The 26965-nt window shown below is 44.9% G+C and overlaps 1 protein-coding gene across 1 annotated transcript in view; it reads right to left on the bottom strand.

Annotated features, from left to right (window-relative positions):
* Window positions 1-26965, bottom strand: part of SPTBN1 (spectrin beta, non-erythrocytic 1) — a 234962-nt gene that overhangs the window by 152202 nt on the left and 55795 nt on the right. The window contains exon 2 of the mRNA XM_083732935.1: window positions 16831-17030. Within this exon, the coding sequence (XP_083589061.1) occupies window positions 16831-16978 (148 nt within the window). The 5' untranslated portion in view covers window positions 16979-17030. The remainder of the gene's footprint in view (window positions 1-16830; window positions 17031-26965) is intronic.

Raw genomic sequence — 26965 nt, 5'->3', positions numbered from 1 at the left:
GGGCCATTTAGCTCTTTAACATTTACAGATAGAATAGAGGGGAACTCAGCACTCAACTGTTCCTTAAAAACAAAGGTCCCATTCTTAAATTACAAAACCACAGTTGCAATCATCGTCGCTGCTCCACCACTCCAGAAAAGTTGATCTTCCTCCAGATCATGGAGGAAGAACAAGACAAGGGATGCATACATACAATGCTTTTAAAGCACATTCAAAGCACATTTCTCCATCTCAGATTTCTGGGCATTGTAGGGTTGCTACAGGGTTGTAGGGCATTGGTAAGCTACAGGTTCGAAGCAATGATTCTTCAACATCAACTTCATTGGACTGGTTATGTGAGGATGCCTGATTATCGTCTTCCAAAGCAACTACCCTATTCCGAACTTAAAAATGGAAAGTGTAATGCTGGTGGTCAACAAAAGAGGTTTAAAACTCTCTCAAGGCAAATCTTAAAAAGTGTAGAATAAACACTGACAACTGAGAAACACTGGCCTGCAAGCGCTCCAATTGGAGAACAGCCTTTACCAAAGGTGTCGTGGACTTTGAAAATGCTCAAACTCAGGACAAAATGGCGAAACATGCTAAGAGGAAGGCATGTTTGGCAAACCCTCACCGTGATCAACGCCCGCCCAGAAACCTATGTTTCCACTATGGAAGGATGTGTGGATCCAGAATTGGCCTCCACAGTTACTTATGGACCCACTGTTAAGACCGTGCTTATGGAAGACAATCTTACTCGGCTGTGAGTGATCACCAAAGAAGAAGAAGACAGTGTCTAGAATTCTTGAAGGGAAATAATGTGCTTCGAATGTGCACACAGCATCTCTCCTTGCCCATAATCCAGCATCTAGCAAGTGAGGAGCTCTTCCAACGTGATCTTGGTTTCCACATTCAAGCAGTAACAGAGCAACCCTTGATGGAGCCACAGAAAGCAGCAACCACACCACTCCCATAATATAAGGCTCCAGTTGTGCACCAGCGTTGTCAAGGAGTGCTTAGGGATAATTAAGCAATTTGAAGAGATCTTATGGGCCCTGAGGTATTTGACTCACAAGTCTGGAATGGATAATTTCTCTAGTCTTCAGGGTGACACTAAAAAAGTATACCGTTAAGTCTGAGGGCTGCAGGAACCCAGTCAATCCCACTTGGCATGGGATTAACACCATCTGCAAAACAATTTGATGGATTTAGAGAAACCCAAAGTACAATTTGTGGGGGTGTTCACTGTTGTTGGCCCAAAGCTATTGTCGTTTAATTATACAATGTTTGTTCTTAAATATAAAAAATGCGGCTCAGCCCTTTAGAAAAACTCTCATTAAACGGACTTGGAGATAGATTTTGGGAGTAAAATAAAAACAAATCCGGACTTCTAAAATATTTCCAGGTGTTGGACATGACCGAACGCTTTGCCTTCATACTTTGAAAGGCAATTCTACAATAGCAACGTGGCCTAGCAACTTATTTTTTTATAGATAAAAAACGAAAAACTGCCATTCTCAGGATTCCCAGCCACATTCTCCAACTTTCACACAGAAATTCCTTGTGGCTGGATATTTACAAAACAGTGAGCCTGAAGGTTGTGGAGAAATAGTTGAAAACATGCTTCTGTTGAAGGCACAGTCAGAGACATTGATAGGTCCTTAAAATGTTTTTTGGGCAAAGGCCTATACCATAAATTGTTATTTAAATTTGCACATGTGCTAATTTGTAGATATAGCTGGAAATAGAGGCCAACTTTTGGAGGGAAAGCCAACCTATATGAAAAGTAAAATTTAAAAGAAATACACAAGAAGCAAGCAAAGGATGTGTGAGGAAGCTGTCTTATACGCTCAGAAAATAGTGGAATCTTCTTCCTTGGAGGTTTCTAAGCAGGGGTTGGATGGCCACCAGTCATGGATGATTTAGCTGAGATTCCTGCATTGCAGGGGGTTGGACTAGATGACCCTCGGGGTCCCTTCCACCTTACTTTTCCCACCCCGACCTGGCCACAGTGATCCATGCGACGGTCATCTCCTGGCTTGACTACTGTAATTCGCTCTACGCGGGGCTGCCCTTGAAGCTGACCCAGAAACTCCAGTGGGTTCAGAATGCTGTAGCGAGGCTCCTCACGGGGTCCCTGCCATGGGAGCATATTCACCCAGTGCTTTTCCAGCTGCACTGGCTCCCGGTGGAGTACAGGGTCAGATTTAAGGTGCTCCTTTTGACCTTTAAAGCCCTTCACGGCCTAGGACCCTCATACCTACGGGACCGCCTCTCCCGGTATGCCCCACAGAGAGCATAAATAGCAACACCCTAGTGGTCCCGGGTCCTAAGGAAGTTAGATTAGCTTCAACCAGAGCCAGGGCCTTTTCAACACTGGTTCCGACCTGGTGGAACGCTCTGCCTCATGAGACCAGGGCCCTGCAGGATCTGATTTCTCCCCGCAGGACCTGTAAGGCAGAGTTGTTCTGCCTGGCCTTTGGCTTGGAGTCAAATTGATTCCCTCCCCCTCTTTCTTTTTTCTTTTTCCTCCTGTGATGAGGCTGCATTTTAATGTTTCAATATTTTAATGTTGTATTTTAATCTTGTTTTTAGTTGTATTCATTCAACTTGTTTTTATTATTGCTTGTTAGCCGCCCTGAGCCCGGCCTTGGCTGGGGAGGGTGGGGTATAAATAATAATAATAATAATAATAATAATAATAATAATAATAATAATAATAACTATTATTATTATTATTATTATTATTATTATTATTATTATTATTACCTGAAGATGCTAGGGATTATACCTAGGACCAGATGCTCTACCACTGAGCCCTTCCCCAAAGGAGATTTGGGGCATGTTCGCGAAAGGCTTGGGGGGTTGGGACCCCTGGGCCATCCTGTAACAAGCCCCCTAGTCAAAATCCCTAGGCGCTTTTGGGACAAGGATTCCAAGGGCCTTGTCTTCAAACCCTGCATTGTTGTCCGGGGCCTAGCACTCTGTTGGACTCCAAAAATCCAAGAGGCTGTTTAGGAGACATGATAGAGCAAGCAGCGAAACGCAGGCTGGAAGTTACATCATAGGTGTGCAACGACATGATACTTAATGCTGCTTGAAATATTGGAGGAAAGGGACCGATTAAAGAAAGGATAAACTAAATGTTTTCAATCCCCAAATGTAAAGCCCTCCCTTCCAAACTTCTTCTGAGTGCCAAAACGAATGAAATGTACATTTCCTAAAACACTCCAATCCTCCTACGTGGTATTTTTTCTCTTTTTAATATATATTTGTGGTTTGGGAATTGCCTCTTAGTACAAGAGTGCTAGACGCCTGTTTAGATGCGGTCCACACGTTTTCTAGGCCGAAAGGCTGGAGAAATCCCAGGCTCCTTGGCTGGCCAGGCACTGAAGTATTTCGATATTGTTCCGCACTTCTATATATCATTGACACATGGGAGCAGGATTCTAAGTTCTTAAAAGATACGATGTTAGTTAGGAATCTGAAACATTTTTCCAGCTCTGTTGTTATGAAGAGGTGAAGTTACCCACTGAACTTTGAGCAAAGGAGACAGGATAGTGATGAACAATTAATATTGAGGCCTCGCCATGTGTTTTTTTCTGGCAAGCTGAGGCTTAACGAAGCCTGTGACCATATAATTAAAGTTGCTATTGTGGTAGTAAGCTGAGGGCCAAGGGGGGAAATAAAGCCCAATTCATTATTGAGGAACATATGTAGTCCAAAAAAGAGTGGGAACAAGCTCTATGAGCTTGAACATTTCTTCTTCCACCGTCTCCATTTCCCCCTTCCCATCTGTAGGCAGATTTCCTGTTTGTCAAGCAGTTCCCCGTGACATCCCAACTGCAAAACTGTGGTTTAATGGCTCCCTACAAACTGGCATGCAGGTGGCGCTGTGGGTTGAACCACAGAGCCTAGGATTTGCTGATCAGAAGGTTGGCGGTTCGAATCCCCACGACGCGGTGAGCTCCTGTTGCTCGGTCCCAGCTCCTGCCAACCTAGCAGTTCGAAAGCATCTCAAAGTGCAAGTAGATAAATAGGTACCGCTCCAGCGGGAAAGTAAACGGCATTTCTGTGCGCTGCTCTGGTTCGCCAGAAGCAGCTTAGTTATGCTGGCCACATGACCCGGAAGCTGTACACCGGCTCCCTCGGCCAATAAAGCAAGAGTCAGTCACGACTGGACCTAACGGTCAGTGGTCCCTTTACCTTTTACAAACTGGCACTGCAAACAAGGATTTAGGTTTCCTGATCACACTGTGATGGACACTGTGATTTAACAAGAAGATGATTCTCTTCAGGTGCCAGGTGGGCAAGGCGAGGATGGAGGAAAACAAGGGAGAACTCACAGAGGTATAATTTTCAGAGTGGCTTAGCAAATCTATCCATCTTCACAGGGGAATCTGGGAATCGTAGCTCTGAGAAGGGTACGGCGGTCTCCTGACAAGTCTCAGCGCCCTTAACAAACTACAGTTCCCGGGATTATTTGGAGTGGAAAAGCCATGGCTGCTTAAAGTGCCATCATAGTATTTTAAATGCATGGCATGCAGCCTAGCTCTTTCTTTGTCCTGCTGTTATAGATGAAGGGCTAAGAGAGAGAGAGAGAGAGAATGGATTACTTAAGAGGCCTCCTAGTAGGTTCATCATGGCAATGGCAGGATTAAGCCCCTGATTCACAGCTCAGTTTCCTAGCCATTAATGCTGCATCAGTTAATCTTCTTGCTAAAGCGGGTTTGGAATTAACCAAAAGACACTCTCCTAATTTTATTTTGGAACAGGCTCAGCTAGCAATTACAATCCTTTGGTACAGTTTCTAAGCAACGCACAGGCTTCCGGCAAGGGGGGGGGGGTGCAATTCATAGAACAATATTTTCTCAATAAAAGCAGAAGCTTTGCAAGGCGAACACTCGCAAACAAAGATGGCAGAACATTCCCTTCTCGAAACACACTCGGCACACGGGCACTTCAATTATGACTGACATCTGTCAGCAGCTCTTGTAAAATGTGATCGGCAACAGCAAAGTAATGGAAGGGGGAGGGGAATCCCTTTTTAAAATCAGAGCCGGAGAAGAACATTCCATCCCAAAGTATCTAATGTTTACTGCTGTGCCTACTTTGCGCAGCCACTTTTTTGCAGTTTGGTTCCTCCAAAACGGCAAACTTTATATATATTTTTTAATTTGTCTGTCCAGGTCAAACTACTTGGCTGGACCTGCTTTCCCCATTAACAAAACCTGTGTCAGTTGTGCTTTTCCAGATGGTCGCTATTTTTGCAGGAAGGATCCAAAGACACACATTGTGTGTGCCAATTCCATGCAGCAGTTGCCCCAACCATGAAGATACTTCACCTCCCAAATTTCCTGGTCAGCAAGGTTGAGTAACTGGAGGGACAGTGGCATAGCTGTCAACTTACAGATTTGAAAATAAGGGGCCAGCAGCCTCGAAAATAAGGGATCAGCAGCCAAAATAAGGGATCAACAATTACTTTGATAAAATACATATTTTGTTGTGTGCAAATGGCTTTAGATATCTATTAGGTCCATAAATTACCATATAGCATATATTCAACACAAAAAAAACAGCAATAGGTTGTTGTTGACAAAGGACAGCTGGACATAGAAAGGGCCCCATTACCTTCAGCAGCTTATTTAAGGGACATCATCAATAAGGGACAGCAGCGGGACATGGTGCTGGGATATGGGACTGTCCCGCCAAATAAGGGACGCTTGACAGCTATGGACAGTGACTCGGCAGACCGCACTTCTCAAACCTTCCTGCGCAACACAAAATTGCCAGTCAACTTCTTCACAAAGCTAGGTTATGCCAGTGTGGGGTAAATCAGGTTGTGGCTAACCTGCTGTTTTCCTTTCGACGCTGAACTACAACTCCCATCATCCCTGACCACTGAGCCATGTTGGCAGTGAGTGTTCAGCCAAATCTGGACAGCCACAGGTTTCAACCAATGGGGGTGGCGTTTAAATGCTTTCCAGTTTCTCAGCTGTTCTCTGCTTCTCCCATTGACCACATGACCGTGCCTGACAGCTCACTGTGTCCCCTGCTGAAATCACAGAAGCATGAAGTTCGTTCCTTTGTTTGCTTGAAGGCTCCGGCCTGCAGCAAGTTCTTGCCACAGCTCGGAAGGAGCAGAGCAATGTCTACTTCTCAGGTCATAACAGAGGTTAACAAATACAATGGAAATATCCATCTTCGTATTTTATTTTATTTCATCGTTGGCAGCATCTCCCAGATTCTCCTGGATTCATTCTTTTTTCAAGTGCATTTTCTCAGTTCCCAATGGATTTCTGGAAGCTGAGGAATAAAACAGCCACACTCCTCAGAATTTCCAGAGTTGTCCGCCAGCTGCATGCTTGTGCTCTGTTCCACTCACAACATCCATTATTGAGCTCAAACGTCTACTCTCCTAGTGCCATTTATCAAAGCCCAAGCAGTCCCCCATGTCTGATTGTCTCCTTTCTCACCCACCGATCCATCGCTTTCCTTTTGTACACAAACTATAAAGCCATTTTATGCACATTTGCTCCATGCAAAATCAGGCTATGTAGCCTGAGTGAGCTGGAACGTGTGTACAAGGGAACAAATATGATGTCCCTTTCTGTGTTCCTTCTTACACACACCGGCCATTAAGGGTTAAAAAAAAAAGTAGAGCCAGTCTGGTGCATAGCCAGAGCAGGGTGGGGAACCTGCACCTCCAAATTTTGTTTGGCTCCAGCTCCAGCCAGTGTACCCAATGGTCAGAGCTGTAGTACAGCAACATATGGAGGGCTATAGGTTCCCCATCCCTAGATTAGAGCGTCAGACTCTGGAGCAGGAAAACCCAGCTTGCAATTTCATTCAAGCATGAAGATCACTGGTTTACCTCTGCACAGCTAGTGTCTCTCTCTTAGCCATACTCCCTCCCAGGGGTATCATGAAGAGGACAGGAAAAATCATGAAGACCGCCATTTTGTTGGCGACCCCAGTGCTTTTTTTTTGTTTAAAAAATGTTGAGGGATACTCTTGTTTTCCTGCACATATTGAAATACTGCCCCTCAATGAGGCCAAACCTAGATTAAGGGGTTTAGGGGTATGTGCACCCCTGAGCATAGCTGTCAAGCGTCCCTTATTTGGCGGGACAGTCCCGTATCCCAGCGCCATGTCCCGCTGCTGTCCCTTATTGATGATGTCCCTTAAATAAGCTACTGAAGGTAACGGGGCCCTTTCTATGTCCAGCTGTCCTTTGTCAACAATAAATTGTCACTGTTTTTGTGTGTTGAATATATGCTATATGGTAATTTATGGACCTAATAGGTATCTAAAGCCATTTGCACACAACAAAATATGTATTTTATCAAAGTAATTGTTGATCCCTTATTTTGGCTACGGATCCCATATTTTCGAGGCTGCTGGTCCCTTATTTTCAAATCTGTAAGTTGACAGCTATGTCCCTGAGTCACCCCAGGAAAAAACCACTGGGCGATCGCACTTGTCCACTCCCAAACCTAGCTGGAGGTAAGGTTGCTCACATCTTTTGTACCTCTGTTAACTCTGACCTACTTGTTCAGTTGAAACGGACAAAGCTCCATTTTGCTAGCCAAATGGAGAACACCCTTTCCCCCGCTTACTGCAAGCCCACTGCCAAATGAATAGGCTACTGGCAGGGGACAGAATGATCCTATGCTTCAGTTCGGGCCGATTCCTCATCCAGTAAAATGTGCCTTTTCTCCTCTGTCAAATGTTGGAAGGTACGTATGATATGGGACTGCCAAGTGACAAGGGGAGTGTGGGCGTGGGGAAGCAAGGGGGGAGGATTTGGCCTGGCCGGTTTGTTCGAACTCCTGTGGGCCTACTGGTGGAAAGTTTCATGTAAAAGCCAGAAATTTGGAAGGCTTACCAGAGTTATGTGAGGTAATCTGGAATTTGTTGAGAAAGAAGTACAGTGGTACCTCAGGTTACGTACACTTCAGGCTACATACACTTCAGGTTACAGACTCCACACAACCCGAAATAGTGCTTCAGCTTAAGAACTTTGCTTCAGGTTGAGAACAGAAATCGTGCTCTGGCGGCGCGGCATCAGCAGGAGGCCCCATGAGTTAAAGTGGTGCTTCAGGTTAAGAACAGTTTCAGGTTAAGTACGGACCTCCAGAACGAATTAAGTACTTAACCCGAGGTACCACTGTATGCAGAAACTTGCAGATGCGCACTAAGGTGCTGTCAAGTTCAGACCCAAAGTGCTGTGTTTGGTGCAAGATGGCGGCACCTCGTTCTTTAGTTGCCACATACACAAAGAGTGTGTGCTTAGCACAAGTCTCAAGAACAAACTCCTTCAACAGAAAGCAGAGGTGGCATAGGGCTCCCTCCTCGTCACTGAATACTCCTTCCATCTTTACCCCCAAACAGGACTGGCTAGAGTAAGAGATTTCCCCTCCTCCATGCCCAGCCATTAAAGGTTCAAGATTCTTGCCCTTCTCTGTACCTGATCCCCACGCAGCTGGCTGTGCATTGTATATTATCATCATCGCCTTCTCAACCTCTCTGTGGCTTTTGATATCATTGTCTATTATATCCTCCTGGACTGGCTCTGCGGGGTGGGGATTGGTGCACTGTGCTACACCTGAAGATGTAAAGACAACTCATTGGGTTTTAAATATTGGGGTTTTAATATTGTTTGTTAATTAGACTTGCTATCATATTAATGGCATTTGCCATTAATAGGTGAACCACCTTGAGATCTGCGGGTATAGGGCGGTATACAAAATATAATAATAATAATAATAATAATAATACCGCCAGATTATGTCAAGAGCTAAAAGCAGCCTCAGACATCTCTAGGGTATTAACTGTAGCCCTGATCAAAATATCTGTATGTGCAGCATCTCCTGGGAAAGGAAGAGGCCATAGATGTTTGAGCAACCCTGAGGCTTCCAGCTGACTAAATATAAAAAGGTAAAGGTAAAGGTAAAGGACCCCTGGACCTTTATGGCGGCTATGGGGTTGCGGCGCTCATCTCGCTTTCAGGCCAAGGGAGCCAGCATTTGTCCACAGACAGCTTTCCGGGTCATGAGGCCAGCATGACTAAACCGCTACTGGTGCACAGAGTGCCAGAGTGCCACGGAAACGCCATTTGCCTGCCTGCTGCTGAGGTACCTATTTATCTACTTGCACTGGTGTGCTTTTGAACCGCTAGGTTGGCAGGTGCTGGGACCGAGCAACGGGAGCTCACCCCATTGCGGGGATTCGAACCGCCGAACTTCCGATCAGCAAGCCCAAGAGGCTCAGCACCACCCATGTCCCTATTGACTAAATATACTGAGGAGTAACTTGCGAACCAGGTGCTTTGGGTTCTACGTTTCCTCCTACTAATTGACAGAACCTTCAGGCATCCTTCATGGACTTGCTCCTTGGCTGCCTCCACTGCTGCTAGCCCTTCTGAATCAAATCTTGCAGATGGTTTCACTGCACTTACAATGTTTGTGTGTGTGTTGTGTGGTGACATAGGAGGGGGAAGCATAACCCAGAACATACCGCAAACAATGTGGGAGGCATTATAGCTCAGCAGAAGACTTTTGTTTGTAGAAGATCGGAAATGCATGTTCAAGTAACCCAGATTGCTGGGCTAGCACAGAACTCTGCATGAGACCCTCTGTAACACCACACCAGAAATACATTTGGTAAAATGAAGAGGTAACCTTTTTGTGCTATTTTTTCCCAAATTTTACAAATTGTAATGCAACTTTGCCTAATGCACATGTTTTTCAAATTGTTCCCCCCCCCAAATATAACACTTTTTTTTGGGTGTTACTTCCATTAATAAACACACTGAAATGCACACCTTGCCCTAGCATATGCATTTTTGTACACATTACAGAGAAGTGTACAGAGAAGGATGGCTGTGCTTTGGTTCACATATTACTTTAGGAAAGTAAACTGAATCAATCTCTCTCTCTCTCTCTCTCTCTCTCTCTCTCTCTCTCTCCGCAACCTCGCAAATCCCTAGCAGTTCATGCCCTCCCCATTCCCAAATAAATACATTCTGGGGAGAAAGCCGGATAGAGAAGACCTAAATTTAGCGCTGTATCAAATCTACAGCAGGCTTCTCAAAGCACTGAAACGAGTGCCTCTTTTAGACAAGCTAAATAATTGAGTTGCCCACATTGTATTAGATGTCCCTTAAGTGATTGTTTCGTGTGTATTATTCATGCCTCACCTGGGGTGTGAAGCAGCACCCAAATAAAGAGGAGCCTTCCTGATGGGATAACTGCTCACATCGTTGGAACAAAAATCACTACCATTCCCAGCTGGATTAAAACAAAAACAAAAAACACCAGATCATAAGCTCCTGTGACCACACCGCCAATAATACCTCCCATAAAAATTATTTAAATCTATCTAGGTCATCTGGGCAAGTTCGGTGATGCGCCTAAGGAGCCTAGGCAGAAATGCCCTTCTCAAATCCATAGAAATCCAACTACAGTGGTACCTCGGGTTAAGTACTTAATTCGTTCCGGAGGTCCATTCTTAACCTGAAACTGTTCTCAACCTGAAGCACCACTTTAGCTAATGCTATAGCCTGCTGCTGCCTCGCTGCCGGAGCACAATTTCTGTTCTCATCCTGAAGCAAAGTTCTTAACCTGAAGCACTATTTCTGGGTTAGCGGAGTCTGTACCCTGAAGTGTATGTAACCTGAAGCGTATGTAACCCGAGGTACCACTGTAGAGGCATCATCTGATGACTCCAGTTGTAATAGGCTAGTCCAGGCTATACCCAGTGTCTTCTTCCTAAGCACAGATTTGTGCTGTCAGGAAGCGGAGATAGAGACTGATCCAAGAGACAGGAGGAATCCATTGTGCTGACCAGACTGGTCCATGGTGTGTGTAGTTCAGCTGCAGCCCAAGTGGTGCCCCTTCCAGGGGCTCTGGACTCCAATCCCCAGCAGCCCTGACCAGCATGGCCAATGGCAGAGGATTATGGGAGTTGCAGCCCAAAACATCTGGAGGTGCACCATGTTGGCTACCCCTGGTGGAGCTGGCGGGGTGTCATAGTCAGATCAGGGAGTCCTGGGTACAAATCTTGAGTTAGAAATGGGCCTAAGCATCTCGGGGTGGATACAAATGAGATTAGATAAATAAAAAGCATCTATTTAGGGCATCTAAAGGTAATGGTAAAGGGACCCCTGACCATTCGGTCCAGTCATGACCGACTCTGGGGTTGTGGCGCTCATCTCGCTTTACTGGCTGAGGGAGCCAGCGTACAGCTTCCGGGTCATGTGGCCAGCATGACTAAGCAGCTTCTGGTGAACAAGAGCAGCGCACTGAAACGGCGTTTACCTTCTCACCAGAGCGGTACCTATTTATCTACTTGAACTTTGACATGCCTTTGAACTGCTAGGTTTGCAGGAGAAGGGATCGAACTATGGGAGCTCACCCCGTCATGGGGATTCGAACCACGACCTTCTGATCAGCAAGTCCTAGGCTCTGTGGTTTAATGCACAGCACCACCCACATCCCATTTAGGGAATCTATCTACTGCTTATTCATGTGCCTTTCTAAGCGAGATGGTAGTTTGGCCTAGCCAGTCTATCGTGCCTGTTGAGGTGGAGTTTGCAAATTCCCATCGCACCCTTACAACAACAACAACAACAACAAAGGCTTGGTTGGCTTGCTAGGTTAGGATTTTGCTGCAAAGCACAAGGTGCTTGTTGCACACTGTGGATTCCCTGTGGCAGCAGCTTGCTCCTAAGCCAGCCCATCTCTTACTATCAGAACAACAAGAGTTGTCTATTCCCCTTTGCCAAATGGTGGTGCAGTTGCAGGTGCTAGAGAGAGAGAGGGAATGCGCTACAACAGCAGGAAGAATACTTATTGCAAAGTATTGGAAGACACAAGATCTACTCATTTTGGAAGAATGGCAGACGAAGGTGATGGACTATATGGGATTGGCAGAAATGACTGGCAGAATCCGAGACCAGGGAGAAGAGTCGGTGGAAGAAGACTGGAAGAAATTTAAAAACTATCTACAGAAATATTGTAAAATTAATGAATGTTAGAATGATGTTGGATAGAAATTAAGTGGTTTCCAGCTGTAATGCTTTAAGAGAATATGAAAAAAGGGTTATAAACAGGTAAAAATCTGATGGTAAGGATTTGCTGAACCAACAATTTGAAGTGGAATACAAAAAAGGGAGGTATGAGGAGGTCTGGGAAACAAGCTAAAGGAAAACAAGCAATGGAAAATCTGTGTGTTTTTAACTATTTTTATTTTGTATTTTTGTTATTTTTTTCATTTTTATTGTAATACTTTAAAAAACCTTAATAAATATCCTTTAAAAAAAAGAGAGGGAGAGAGAGAGAGAGAGAGAGAGAATGTGTGTAGTTTTTATGAAGAAGGAGAGTTTGGATTTGATATCCCGTTTTATCACTACCCGAAGGAGTCTCAAAGCGGCTAACATTCTCCTTTCCCTTCCTCCACCACAACAAACACTTTGTGAGGTGAGTGGGGCTGAGAGACTTCAGAGAAGTGTGACTGGCCCAAGGTCACCCAGCAGCTGCATGTGGAGCAGCGGGGAAGCGAACCCGGTTCCCCAGATTACGAGTCCACCGCTCTGAACCACTGCACCACACTGGCTCACAGTGGTTGCAGCTATTGCTATCGACATGGCCATCTCCAAATATCTCAAGGGCTGTCCCATGGAAGAGGGAGCAAGCTTGTTTTCTTCTGCTCCACAGGGTAGGACCCAGGGCTTCAAGTTACAAGAAAGGAGATTCCGACAAAACACCAGGAAGAACTTTTTGACAGTAAGAGCTTTTTGACAGTGGCAGTCTCCCTTGGGAGGTTGTGGAGGTTTTGAAGCAGAGCTTGGGTGACCATCTGCCATGAATGCTTTATCTGAGAATTCCTGCATATCAGGGGGTTGGACTAGATAACTGTTGGGGGTCCCTTCTCTACAATTCCATGATTCCTCTTTTTGCAAGGAACCCAGGGGATCTCCAGCACTTTCTGAGTTGGCGTAGTCCTGCCTTTCAGCATGTCTCATTTGGCATTTGGTTCAGAGGTCAGGAATGTCAGCATGCTACCGTGCATTTTGGGGAATCATGCGCAAAGTGCATTGAAATGACTATGCAAGTTAAGATTCTTTTCCCGCGTTGCAGTCATGGGGTTGTTTATATCACATGACGGTGCATGTTTTCATTCCACAGTGTGGGAAGTGACGGACACGGGGTGTTTATATTACTGTGCTTCCGTGATGCAGGATTTTTGTCCCTTTGTTCTCTCTCTTTGCTGTCTGATGCAGAAGAGCAGGCACCCCCAAACTCAGCCCTCCAGATGTTTTGGGACTACAACTCCCACCATCCCTAGCTAACAGGACCAGTGGTCAGGGATGATGGGAACTGTAGTCCCAAAACATCTGGAGGGCCGAGTTTGGGGATGCCGGTTGAAGAGGAAGGAGGTGAGTTGCGATGCTCCGAGTGTATATATGTAAATAAATGTAGTTTAGCCAAAAAGCTGCGCTACTGAGTCTGAACGCTGACTGCCTATACTCTGCTGATCCTGATGTGTGCTGATGCCTCATGGTATCAGTCGCTGTGATGTTCGGGCTGGAGAAAGCTTTTGTATCTCCCGAACGAACGACCAGGAGGGAGAGAACATGCCAGTCAGGCATATGTCTCTGCCGGATTCCTACTCATGTGTAGAGCCTCCTGACACACCTCCTCCCCCCCAAAGGAAAAACCAGAGATATGTTTTTGTGTTCACATACACACACAGGAGGGACGTGGGTGGCGCTGTGAGTTAAACCACAGAGCCTAGGGCTTGCCGATCAGAGGGTCGGCAGTTCGAATCCCTGTGACGGGGTGAGCTCCCGTTGCTCGGTCCCTGCTCCTGCCAACCCAGCAGTTCGAAAGCACGTCAAAGTGCAAGTAGATAAATAGGTACCGCTCCAGTGGGAAGGTAAACAGCGTTTCCGTGTGCTGCTCTGGTTCACCAGAAGCGGCTTAGTCATGCTGACCACATGACCCGGAAGCTGTACGCCGGCTCCCTCGGCCAGTAAAGCAAGATGAGCACCACAACCCCAGAGTCGGTCATGACTGGACCTAATGGTTAGGGGTCCCTTTACCTTAACACACACAGCACTGTGCCCCTGTGAGTTCTGCTCAGCAACTCCCCTGCCATTCCTACCACATTAAGCTCCTAGCCCTTCTCCTTTGCACCCCATGAAACTACTAAGCTTGCTTGTCACCTTCCCAACCCCAATCTCTTCATGCACATGTGATGCTGTGCTGTGATGCAGCACCACAGATCCTCCAAAGGAATGACAGCCTTATGTATAAAGGAAGATATGCACATGCTCATTCATGTGCATGCACATGTATATGTGTTTTGTGTATATGGATTTATGTGTACCTCTGTGTACAAACATACTTGGGCCATATGTAGCATGTTCCAGGCAGGAACAGAATCTGCCCGCTGATGGTTTTTAGCACGGGTAGGCAAATTAAGGCCCGGGGGCCGAATCCGGCCCAATCGCCTTCTAAATCCGGCCCAAAGACGGTCCAGGAATCAGCGTGTTTTTACATGAGTAGAATGTGTCCTTTTATTTAAAATGCATCTCTGGGTTATTTGTGGGGCATAGGAATTCCTTCATATATTTTTTTCAAAATATAGTCTGGCCCCCCACAAGGTCTGGAGGACAGTGGACCGGCCCCCTGCTGAAAATGTTTGCTGGTTTTGAGGAACACAACCTGAGAACTGCTTTTGACTGCCACAGAACAAGTGCAAGGCTCTGGGCTTTGTTTTTTTTCCATTCCGTCTGAGAACTGGGTAACCACCGCCAAGATAACAGATTATGACGCCGCGAGGGTGGAAAATTATGTTGCCCTCTAGCTCCCGTAGGGACACTGAAATGAATGTTGTTGGCACCGTAACTCTTGTGATACAAAGCGACTGGACTTTGCAGACAGGGGTTTATAAACTCTGACAACGTGCAGCTGATTTATGCGTCTTAAGTAGTTTTCTAGACATACATCTGCAAAAGAACTAGACAAAACATTGCTTCGACCCAGGGTGGGAAGTTGAGAAGGGCGCTTGCACCGAAACACAGGGGCTGCTGACTCTGTGATAAATGTTGACTTCAAAAGATACAAGTGCTCAGGGGTCTGTGGGCTACACAGAGATTTTCATCAAGTTTGGCAGTTGGCACAGAATGCCAGTTTAAGTGTTGTCATCGTCCCCCAACACACTTACGTGTGATCAACTCTCCTGCAACTGCGTATAAGTGTGGTGCCAAGAAATCAGTAAAAATTTCAATTTGAACCCGGAAATAGTGGAAGAGAGCTGGAGAGTCCTCGTAGCTCAGGATGAGACCCTCCCTGAAGCCCGAAGGGGATGTCAGTGAGGGCAGAGGAAGCTCCAAAGAGACGTGAGGTGTAGTTGGGCTTTGTTTAGGCTGCTCGGCCTACCTGCCTAATGGCTGATGCAGCTGCTTTCTTGCATATCCTCCAGAGAAGCCCCAGATATTTTGGTTTGGATTGGGAAGAGAGCTTGATTTCAACAACTGCTTCCCCTGTAGATCCTGCTGTCTGAGATGGTTGCCTCATCTTTCCTCATGGGTGGGCCGGCCCTGATGAAAACACCTGTGTGGATCAGAGCCTAACTGACAGCTGGGAAAAGGTGAAGACCAGCTTATATGCAGAGCTCAGTGAATTTGGGGAGGGAGTGCAGGGTCACAGCAGAAGGTGTAAAAGGGATTCTATGCACTTACAGCTGATCTCTCTCTCTCTCTCTCTCTCTCTCTCACACACACACACACACACACACACACACACACACACACACACACAAGCTCTTCCACACTATCAGGAACCCAAGGAAATAACCCGTTTCTGTTTTTCTGTTGAAAACCTGGGAGGTAGGGAGAAGATAGGACCACTGGGCATGATCCTGATTCCCCCCCTTCACAGTTAGACAAAGCAATATGGAAATTGAGAAGAGGTCTTTCTCTACTGATGATGGCAGTCAATCAACCACTATAGACCTTCCTAAATAGTTCTCCATAGGGAAGCTAAATTCAAAGCACCACAGCCATTGATCCATTTTCTGGAGACATCAGCCCCTCATTAAAACTTCTGAAATTGAACTTTCAGAGTACCTGTCCCCATCGCAGTACCGTGTCATTCTTGAAATAGGAGAGTTCACCATTATTATTACTTTATCATTTCTAAAGTAGCTGTCAAATCCATGAAACTTGCTTTAAAGGTGTGGGGTTTTTTTTTAAAAAAAAAGGATGGCTGAAAGATATTAACATGTAGTTTGGTCATTTGGATGTTAACACCCAACCATAAGGTGCTCAAACTATGGCTTGCAAACCACCTTCACCACAGTCTCCAGTCCTGATTTGGTCGCCAATCAGAAATCATGGTTTAAAGCAACTGGTTGTGTGTTTGCTTCACTAAGAGGCAATAGGTGTGGTTATGCTGAACACTCCTGTTAAATAAAAAAAAATTCCTTCCAGTAGCACCTTAAAGACCAACTAAGTTAGTTCTTGGTATGAGCTTTCGTGTGCATGCACACTTCTTCAGATACAAGTGTGCATGCACACGAAAGCTCATACCAAGAACTAACTTAGTTGGTCTTTAAGGTGCTACTGGAAGGAATTTTTTTTGTTTTGACTATGGCAGACCAACACGGCTACCTATCTGTAACTGGAACTCCTGTTAAATAGAGATCAGCTCTGTTTCCTGAAAGTTGTAGCTGGATTCAGAGGGTAGACCACAAGCTATTATTTGGGCCACCTTTGTGCTAGGAACACAAACAGCACAAGATGAATAATTGCACCAATGGTAGAAAAGGTGAAAGTCCTACCTGCTAAGGCTTTGATGCGAGACCTCTCAAACAGCCGTGCGGAACTGTTCTCGTTGTCCCACTCTTCAACATCCCAGCGGTTGTTGACATCGCTGTATTGCTGTTGGATTTCAATGTTGTCATAGTCTGTCGCTACTGTCGTCGTCATCTTGGATCTTCTTAAGCCAGCCTCTGCATCAGCTACCCCTTAAAAAACTCTCCTGTGAAGGAAGAACGAAAGAAAGAAAAGAGAGAGAGGGAGGGAGATGTGTTTAGTTGTTGCTTTTTAAAGATTTCTTCCTAGTTAAGTATGCAAAGGATCACAGCCGAAGTTGTAGACGTCGTTGATCAGGCTTCCTCAACCTCAGCCCTCCAGATGTTTTGAGACTACAATTCCCATCATCCCTGACCACTGGTCCTGCTAGCTAGGGATCATGGGAGTTGTAGGCCAAAAACATCTGGAGGGCCGAGGTTGAGGAAGCCTGTCGTTGATGGTTGTATACCTATAACATCTGGAGGGGCATGTCCTATGGCTTGGGGCCACAGCAGTTGAAGGACTGCCTATTCTGACACAAATCTGCCTGGATGCTGAGATTCATGTGTCAGCCTTCTGAAGCAAAGGGCTTGGTCATTTGAAGACAGGGCCTTTTCTGCTGTGGCACCACATCTCTCAAATCTCCACACCAGTGAGGTTCACCTGGCACCATCTTTGTTCTCTTCCCAGCAACAGATAAACATCCATTTGATTTTCTAGGCCATTTGAGGCTGCAATCCGGGGATAGCTCTACAGCATGAGACCCTTAATCTCAGGGTTGTGGGTTCGAGTCCCATGTTGGGTGAAAGATTCCTGCATTGCAGGGGGTTGGACTAGATGACCCTCGTGGTCCCTTCCAACTCTACAGTTCTATGATTCACCAACCTGGGAGTAAGGCCTATTCAACTCAGAGGAACTTGTGTATAAGATGTGCATAAAATTCTGCTTAGCCTACAGATATAGCTTTATGTTGCTGTTTCATTTTATGCTGTTCTGCTGTGATTCAACTCGTTGTGATTTTATTATTTTACTGTACTGTAAGACCCTCTGAGCACTTTGGCTGAAAAACAGCTAACGGTCGTTTTAAATAAACAGAGAAATGAAAAGTATTGATGAAACCCCCCCTGTCTTTTATTCTGACACCCACTTTTCTGCAACCGGCCCCTCGGCTCAGAATTTTCATACATTTGCCCTGAGTGTTGATATTCACAATCTGGCAATGCAAAAACCCTTAAAGGTCTCTCTCTCTCTCTTGTGCTTTTCCTCTAACTAACCGATGCCACCTACTGACAGTTCAAATTGTTTTCTATTTTCAAGCCAGCCATAGCAAAACATGTTTAATTCCTCTGCACGGACCGCGGGCTGTGAAACAAATTAAGATACTCCCAGGTGAGGCAGGATTTTGGTGGGATGAGTATTCCACATCTGTGGTGACATCTTAAGGCAGCCTTCCTTCCCCAACATGACAGGGGCGGGTTGCTTTGAACTACAGCTCCCATCATTCCCAGCAGGCATAACTAGGGTTGCTGGGAGTTGTAGTCTAAAACATCCAGAAACAACCAGATTGGGGAAGGTTGCCTTGATCACTGTAGAAAGCAATATTTATCTCTTGCAAAAACATTTTAACCTTTCTGTTTTTCTATCTGCTTTGCTCTTCATATAATAATAGAATAAAAGCTCATTTTACCTCTAATTTATCCCTACATTTTTTTGCGAAATAAACCCTTTTATTTATTTTGCTGGTTTTTGAGGAGGTTTTTTTTTTTTTAAAGGGATGCTGTCTCTTTTGTGCAAGTTCCTCTGGCGACTGCTTCATTGCGTCCCGTAGCAGGGTGGTTGTTGTATGTATCTACATCATTTTCTTTGAAGTAGTTTTGGAGAGTTTTTGTGAGGCTCTCTCTCATTTGTTTATTTGTGGTTAGGATATTGCACAGAGGTTGTCAGAACAGTGCTTGAAACTGTATTATAACATTTGCAATAATATCTAGGACCTCCCAGTCCACCTGACCTAGAAATCTATTTGAGTGATGACACAGGACAAAACCCGTTGCTCTTAAAACAGCTTTTTTAAAAACCCCAAACATACAGTTCCTTATTTTACACTTGTGGGTTGATATTTCCCCCCTCAGAGGTTCTTTCAGCCTCAGTCCTCTTTCGCTCTGCTTTGTGTTATTATGTGCCTGATAAACAGAAGGGACACAATGCGAGAGGATTATGCAAGTGTGATTAAGCCACCTGATAAGAAGGTTGCTAGAGCAACGCTGTGATTTCACGAACCTATTGCTCTGCTGTGCAAAGCGGATTGACTTAGCGGGATTTCCTTTGCGTGCATAGAGGTATTTGGGCAAGGCATTGTGATCATCATTGTTATGGTCAATTGAATTTTTACTGGAAACCAGAGTTAAATTTCTTCAAATATCTAAAGGGCTGTCATGTAGAAGATGGAGCAAGCTTGTTTTCTCCTGCTCTGGAGGGTAGGACTCTTAAACCAAGAGTCGAGAGTCGATTTCATGCTCTTTATTCAGCTCATAGTAGTAAGGAGGAATGGAAGTTCCCCCAGAATGTCTGCTTTATATTCATTATTTACACAATGGGCCCCACGTGATTGGCTAATTCTGGGATTCACCTGTAGGCCAATCAGGTTGCAGATTCACTTCTACCCTGAGCTGGATTAGGTAGCTCCTGTGGACCAATCAGACTGCTGCATTCTGGACCCTATTGTTCTAGGACCAATCAGGCTGCTGCATTCTGAATCCTATTGATCTAGGACCAATCAGACTGCTGCATTCTGAATCCTATTGATCTAGGACCAATCAGACTGCTGCATTCTGAATCCTATTGTTCTAGGACCAATCAGACTGCTGCATTCTGAATCCTATTGTTCTAGGACCAATCAGACTGCTGCCTTTTGGATCCTATTCAACTCAGTACATAACACAGTGGTACCTCTGGTTACGAACTTAATTCGTTCCGGAGGTCCGTTCTTAAGCTGAAACCGTTCTTATCCTGAGGTGCGCTTTTGCTAATGGGGCCTCCCACTGTGCGCAATTTCTGTTTGCATCCTGGGGCAAAGTTTGCAACCAGGAGCAGCTACTTCCGGGTTAGCGGAGCTCATAACCTGAAGCATTCATAACCAGAAGCGTTCGTAACCAGAGGTACCACTGTACAGTGAAACCTCGGGTTACAGGCGCTTCAGGTTACAGACTCCACTAACCCAGAAATAGTACCTCAGGTTAAGAGCTTTGCTTCAGGATGAGAACAAAAATCACACAGCGGCAGCGGGAGGCCCCATTAGCTAAAGTGGTACCTCAGGTTTAAGAACAGTTTCAGGTTAAGAACGGACCTCCGGAACGAATTAAATTCTTAACCGGAGGTACAAATGTACAAGAAAGGAGATTCCGACTAAACATCAGGAATAACTTTCTGGCAGTAAGAGCTGTTTGGCAGTGGGACAGACTCCCATGCGAGGTTGTGGACTCTCCTTCCTTGGAGGTTTTTAAGCAGAAATTGGATGGCCATCTGTCATGGATGTTTTAGTTGAGATTCCTGCATTGCAGGGGGTTGGACTGAATGACCCCCGGGTTCCCTTCCAATGCAGTTCTGTGATTCTATTATTCATCTTTATGAGTGTGGCATTAATTGTGCAATTCAAATAACGTATACATTGTTGCTGGAATTAATCAGGTTAGTTATCTCAGTTCAACAAATTCTTTTTTTTTTTAATAAAATTTTTATTAAGAATTTTGTTAATACAGTAGAGAAAAGACAGAATAAACAGATAATAGACAGAAAAAAGAACAAACATAAAATTTAACATCTTGTAGTACCCATCTTTTCTTCATCCTTTGGACTTCCTCACATCTCCCGCTCTTGCGTTCCAAATTTATAAAACTTTAGTCAGCAACTTATCTTTATAAAACTTTAGTCAGCAACTTATTACCTTGTTTCAACTTATCACCTTGTTTCAACTTATCACCTTGTTTCAACAAATTCTTATCAAACGTAATTCCTACATAAAAAGGTAAAGGGACCCCTGCCCATTAGGTCCAGTTGTGGCCGACTCTGGGGTTATGGCGCTCATCTCGCTTTATTGGCCGAGGGAGCCGATGTACAGCTTCCGGGTCATGTGGCCAGCATGACTAAGCCGCTTCTGGCGAATCAGAGCAGCACACGGAAACGCCGTTTACCTTCCTGCTGGAGCGGTACCTATTTATCTACTTGCACTTTGACGTGCTTTCGAACTGCTAGGTTGGCAGGAGCAGGGACCGAGCAACAGGAGCTCACCCCGTTGCGGGGATTTGAACCGCCGACCTTCTGATCGGCAAGTCCTAGGCTCTGTGGTTTAACCCACAGCACCACCCGCGTCCAATTCCTACATAGGAGGTGCCAAATCAATGGGGAAAGTGCAAAAGGCCTCTCCTAGTCATTTTGATATTCTGCAACATTGATGCAACAATAGTGGGTTAGTGGTAGATTTACACTGGACCAGCAATACTTATATCATTCCCTTCTATGATGCTTCCCCTGTGCTCTTTGCATTATTGCCCTCTGGAGGGGCACTTGTGCACTACAGTGGAACAATAGTGGGGCTCAAAAAAGAAAAATTACTGGATTTCAGCAGGAAGTTACAGAACAATCACTGATCGAAAGAAACAAAACAGTATGTCTGCCCCGAAACTTTTGGCAATGAGATGATGTATGACCACCATGATATTCACCATCATGCTCAAATAATCAGCTGTACACAATAAAATTTATGTCTGGAAATTGAAATACTTTATTGTCACTTGTACAACTTGTATACAGTGAGATTACACGAGCACCCCCCACTCAGCTCTCTTAAGTCTTAATTCCCCTCCTTTACTGACGCCCACCCACCAAACCCGAAAGTCAGTTGCCCTGTTGTTATCTTTTCATTCAGCAGCCTAACAGCCCACAGATAGAAGCTGTTCTTTACCCTGTTGGTGCGACTAATCATGCTTCTATATCTTCTGCCCGAGGGCAGGAGATCAAGAAAGTGCCGGCCAGGGTGTGAATCATCCCTGAGAATTTTCCTCACTCTCCTGAGGCAACTTCCACGATGTCATCCAGCAGATTCATGGGACAGCCCATAATATCTTGTGCTGTATTCACCACCCTCTGTAGGCACTTCTTATCAGTTGATGTCAAACCACACCATGATACATTATGATAGAACATTTTCTATTGTTGATTGATAGAAGGAGATCATCAAATGTTGATTGACACCGTTTCGCAATACTCTGAGGAGATGGAGTCTCTGTTGGGCTTTCTTAACCACCTGGGTTGTATTGATTTTCCAAGTAAGGTCTTCACTGAGATAAACTCCTAGGAATTTAAAGGAAGGAACTCTCTTTCTGGAGAGGCCCTTTCCACAAGTTCAGTACCCTGCCATAAACGGGCATTCTGTTTTTAGGGCTTGGAGCCGAAACAAAATAATTAACTCTGAACTCTCTTCAAATAATCTCTTGTTTAACATTTGAGGAAGTTGGGGCAGCTCCCTAACCACTGTATATTGACAAAAATGATTCGATTTTATTATATGCAAATGCAGAACTGCCTAAGAACTTATCATGGGGTTGAATTAACAACGAAACCAATTTTCCCCCTCTTTGTCTTATAACAGCAGCAGCAGCAATAACAACGACATAATTCCAGCTTGTTGACAGGCATGCAAGGAGAAAACTGTTTGAAGGAACTCTGCTGTGGAGCAGATTGTGCATTTAATAAAATAAAATAAATACCTCTTTTAAAAAAAAAAGCTATCCAGATGGCCAAACTTATTGTTCCCAGGGAAATGTTTCATTTTTCTCTGTCCGGAGCCATTTAAAAGTAAAATTGGAGGAGAACTCGGCACCTCTTCCCGCTCCATTGCACAGGCTACATCCATCCATCTCATTTTTGGCCCAAGATCACCAAACTCTATTGTGCAATCTGAGCTTTCCCTGATGCGCAAAAAAAGAGAGCATCCATGGCTGCTGTGACTGGCATAATAAAATCATTATTAGAGAAGGGCAGAATCAGTACCATGGAGCCAGGCAAACACGAAGCAGAAAGCCAGTAACTGAGCCAAAGGCAAAGAATGCACTGATGATACCCTGAAGGAAACTTAAACAGATAATTCATATCGGGCTGTGCTCGGTGGCTAAAAAGAAAACAAGAAACTCCTCAAGACGTACATTGGCTCCCAGTACATTTCCGAGCACAATTCAAAGTGTTGGTGCTGACCTTTAAACCCTAAACGGCCTCAGTCCAGTATATCTGAAGGAGCGTCCCCACCCCCATTGTTCTGCCCGAACACTGAGGTCCAGCACCGAGGGCCTTCTGGCGGTTCCCTCACTGTGAGATGTGAGTTTACAGGGAACCAGGCCTTCTCGGTAGTGGCGCCCTCCCAACAGATGTCAAGGAAATAAACAACTACAGTCATACCTCTTCTTACAAATGCTTCATGTTGCATTTTTCGGGTTAAGAACGCGGCAAACCCAGAAGTGTTTACTTCCGGGTTTTGCTGCATGCACATGCGCAGAAGCATTATGCCCGGTTCGCACATGCGCAAAAGTGTTCTGCACGGTTCGCTCATGAGCAGAAGCACTCTATCGCACTTCACACATGCGCAGAAGCCCCGCTCTGATTGCAGACTTTTCGGGGTACGAATGGCATCCTGGAACTGATTGTGTCTGCAACCACTGTATCTGACTTTTAGAAGACATCTGAAGGCAGCGCTGTTTAGGGAAGTTTTTTAATGTTCGATGTTTTCTCATGTTTTTAATATTTTGTTGGGAGCAGCCCAGAGTGGCAAGGGAAACCCAGCCAGATGGGCAGGGTATAAATATTATTATTATTATTATGCCACTCAGCACCTAGAATCATAGAATTGTACAGTTGGAAGGGACCACGAGGGTCATCTAGTCCAACCCCCTGCAATGCAGGAATATTTTTTCCAATGTGGGACTTGAACCCACAACCCTGAGATGAAGAGTCTCACGCTCTACCAACTGACCTATGTTGCAGCTTCAACATTCAAACCTGCATGATCTCTTCTGCTGGGGAATGGCAAGAAGCTATAGAAAGCATTGAAGGTCTACTGGCCGAAGGATACACTTTGCAGCATCACCTGAGATTTCATTGGGCATTCCCCAAGACACTTCCAAGCATCCCAAACCACAGGGGCTAGAAACTTGATTTTTTAAACATGGAAGTCGAAAGCTGAATTCTGCACCTAGCACCACATTCTGCATTGGTGTGTGCACAGACCAGGCCACCCCTGGATATGGGGAAGTGTCCTTGACGTTCTCCAGGTATAGGAAAGGACATGATCAGGAAGTTGTCAAGGGAAACAATGGCTCATTGGCAGAATCCCATTAGCCCAAACTGAAGGACTATGGCTCAGTTGCTTTTTCATTCTGTTCACTGTCCGCCCTGATGATTTCAGCAAGCTGCTTTGTAGGGTCTGAACAGCTTTGACCAGCCACAGAGTCAGCAGAAAGCAGGAAACAGCCGTATTGTCCGACATCTGCTTACGACTGCACTTTGCCACTGGGCAGACAGGACCTGGTTGTTGCTGCTGTTTTGTCCTGCAAGTACGTTTCCTAGCACAATTGAAAGTGTTGGTGCTGATCTTTAAAGCCCTGAAGGAGCGTCTCCACCTGTATACCTGTAGTGGTGCCTGCCCTGTGGAACACCCTCCCAGCAGATGGCAAGGCAATAAACAACTATTTTACTTTTAAAAGACAACTGAAGGCGGCCCTGTTTAGGGAAGTTTTTAATGTCTGATGCTGTATTGTTTTTTATATTCAGTTGGAAGCCGCCCAGAGTGGCTGGGTAAACCCAGCCAGATGAGTGGGGTATACATAATAAATAATAATAATAATAATAATAATAATAATAATAATAATAATAATTATTGCATGCCCTTTCACAACATGCAGGTCTGTGACGGAGGTCATTCTCACTCCCCTAGCCTATCTTTAAAGCAGAGATTGACATCCATTTTGGGGGTTGTCAGCACATTTGCAAACTGGCATTGCATATCCAGCACCAGGGAAAGGTTCTGCAGGGACTTGTGTGCCCAGAAGCACTGTGTTGGCAACCATAATCTAAATGCCTGTGTCTTCCAAGTCAATGCCTTGCCTATGGGCTTCTCACAATTGTCTGATGGGTCACGAATGAAAGCAGGATGCTGGAAGAGGATCAACCTCTGGTTTGATCCAGCTGTACTTTTCTTCCATCACTGTTGTTGTTTAGTTGTGTCCGATTCTTCATGACCCCATGGACCAGAGCGCGCCAGGCACTCCTGTCTTCCACTGCCTCCCCCAGTTTGGTCAAACTCATGCTGGTAGCTTTGAGAACAGTATCCAACCATCTCTTCCTCTGTCATCCCCTTCTCCTTGTGCCCTCAATCTTTCCCAACATCAGGGTCTTTTCCAGGGAGTCTTCTCTTCTGATTAGGTGGCCAAAGTATTGTAGCCTCAGCTTCAGGATCTGTCCTTTCAGTGAGCACTCAGGACTGATTTCCTTAAGAATGGATATGTTTGATCTTCTTGCAGTCCGTGGGACTCTCAAGAGTCTCCTCCAGCACCATAATTCAAAAGCATCAATTCTTCGGTGATCAGACTTCTTCATGGTCCAGCTCTCACTTCCATACATCACTACTGGGAAAACCAGCATCGTTAGCAATCCCTAAAACTGGGCAGCCTGTTCTGGAAAGAGCCCATGCATTCCCCAGGTTTTGCTGCTCTGATGAACATAGCTGCTCATTAAACTTGTTATCAGGTTTTTTTTTTATTTAAAAAAATCAGCATGATATTATGTTGGTTTTATTATATTTTGTTAGCTATATTAAACTGTGTAGTCATTTAATTGGAGACATGATGGCGATGATAAAGCAATAATATGTAGATTCATTGCAGCCTTCAAGATTATTATTTACTTCCAATAGCCTTGTTCACACACTGAACACAGGTACAATCTATCTCTACATGTGTACCTCTACACACACACGTGTGTGTCTTTGTGTGTGACTCTACGCTTGCTGAAGATTATCTGATAATAACAGTACAAGTGTGCAAGTCAAGTATTGTGTGCCCAGGTACGCAGCCTGTACACTTATTGAATGCAATGTGTGAATGCTCCTAACATTAAGACTCAGTTCAGTTCAATTGTTTGCCTGTGACCCATTCAACAACGAAAAGAAAGATTACACTGTGGGATATTTTGCAACCACAGGAAGTTCACAAGAAAGCCATTTCTAAACCCATACACTTCAAAGCCCATTTCAGATATTAAAATAGTCTCCTTTCTCCTGGCATCCTCTTCAAAATGAGAGAGATAGAGAAGAAATAAAATGGTTTATAAGATGTGATTGGGAGCAGCTTTTTCCACGTCGCTTTCAAAGTCAATTTCTAAAGGGCAGGACATGTATATTTACTCCCATAAATAAACCGGATTTTAATGCATTTATCTGATAAGGACTAAGCCATTTGATCTAAACCATCTGAGAACTTTTTATTATTTTTATTATTATAAAGAGAAACAAAGAGGAAGAACCTCACACCCTTATTGCTTAACTTGGGTGCACCAGGAGGCTGGCTGTTTAAACAGGAAAAGGTTATAGTTGCTGTAATCCTGTCTCGGCAACATCTGGATTTACTTCGCCATGCTCGTACTATCCTGACAGAATAATATTTGCTTTAAGGAGTTATTATTCCTTTGTAAAATATCCTCTCGTCAGTTTCAGGTTACCAGCAGAGCCGGAGGATTATCAAGGGGTTTGAGGAGAGCTGTGTGGCAGCCAGCAAGCGTCTCTGAGTGGCAGTCCCAAAGGGACTCATTTCTATGCAAATGATCTGCTCGCTGACTAATCTGCCGAACGGCCAAGTGCACTGCTCCTAGGACAGCCTCGCAAATAAATAATTTGCTGGACTGCGGGGCCCAGAGACCAGAGGAACTCCCGCCGAACCACAGGCAGCTGGAGCAAATTCTGGAGCCTCTTGTGGGAGCCAAAGGAAATGTCACAAAAAAAGTGTGCAAGTTCTCAAGTCCTCCAGAGCTCTTTCATCAGGATATTATTGATTGAAGAACGCTCCATCACTACGTACGCTAACG

This window comes from Podarcis gaigeae, assembly GCF_964106915.1.
Source record: "Podarcis gaigeae genome assembly, chromosome: 3".
Lineage (NCBI taxonomy): Eukaryota > Metazoa > Chordata > Lepidosauria > Squamata > Lacertidae > Podarcis > Podarcis gaigeae.
Note: the sequence above shows the minus strand (reverse complement) of the source record. Positions and strands in the feature narration are given on the sequence as shown.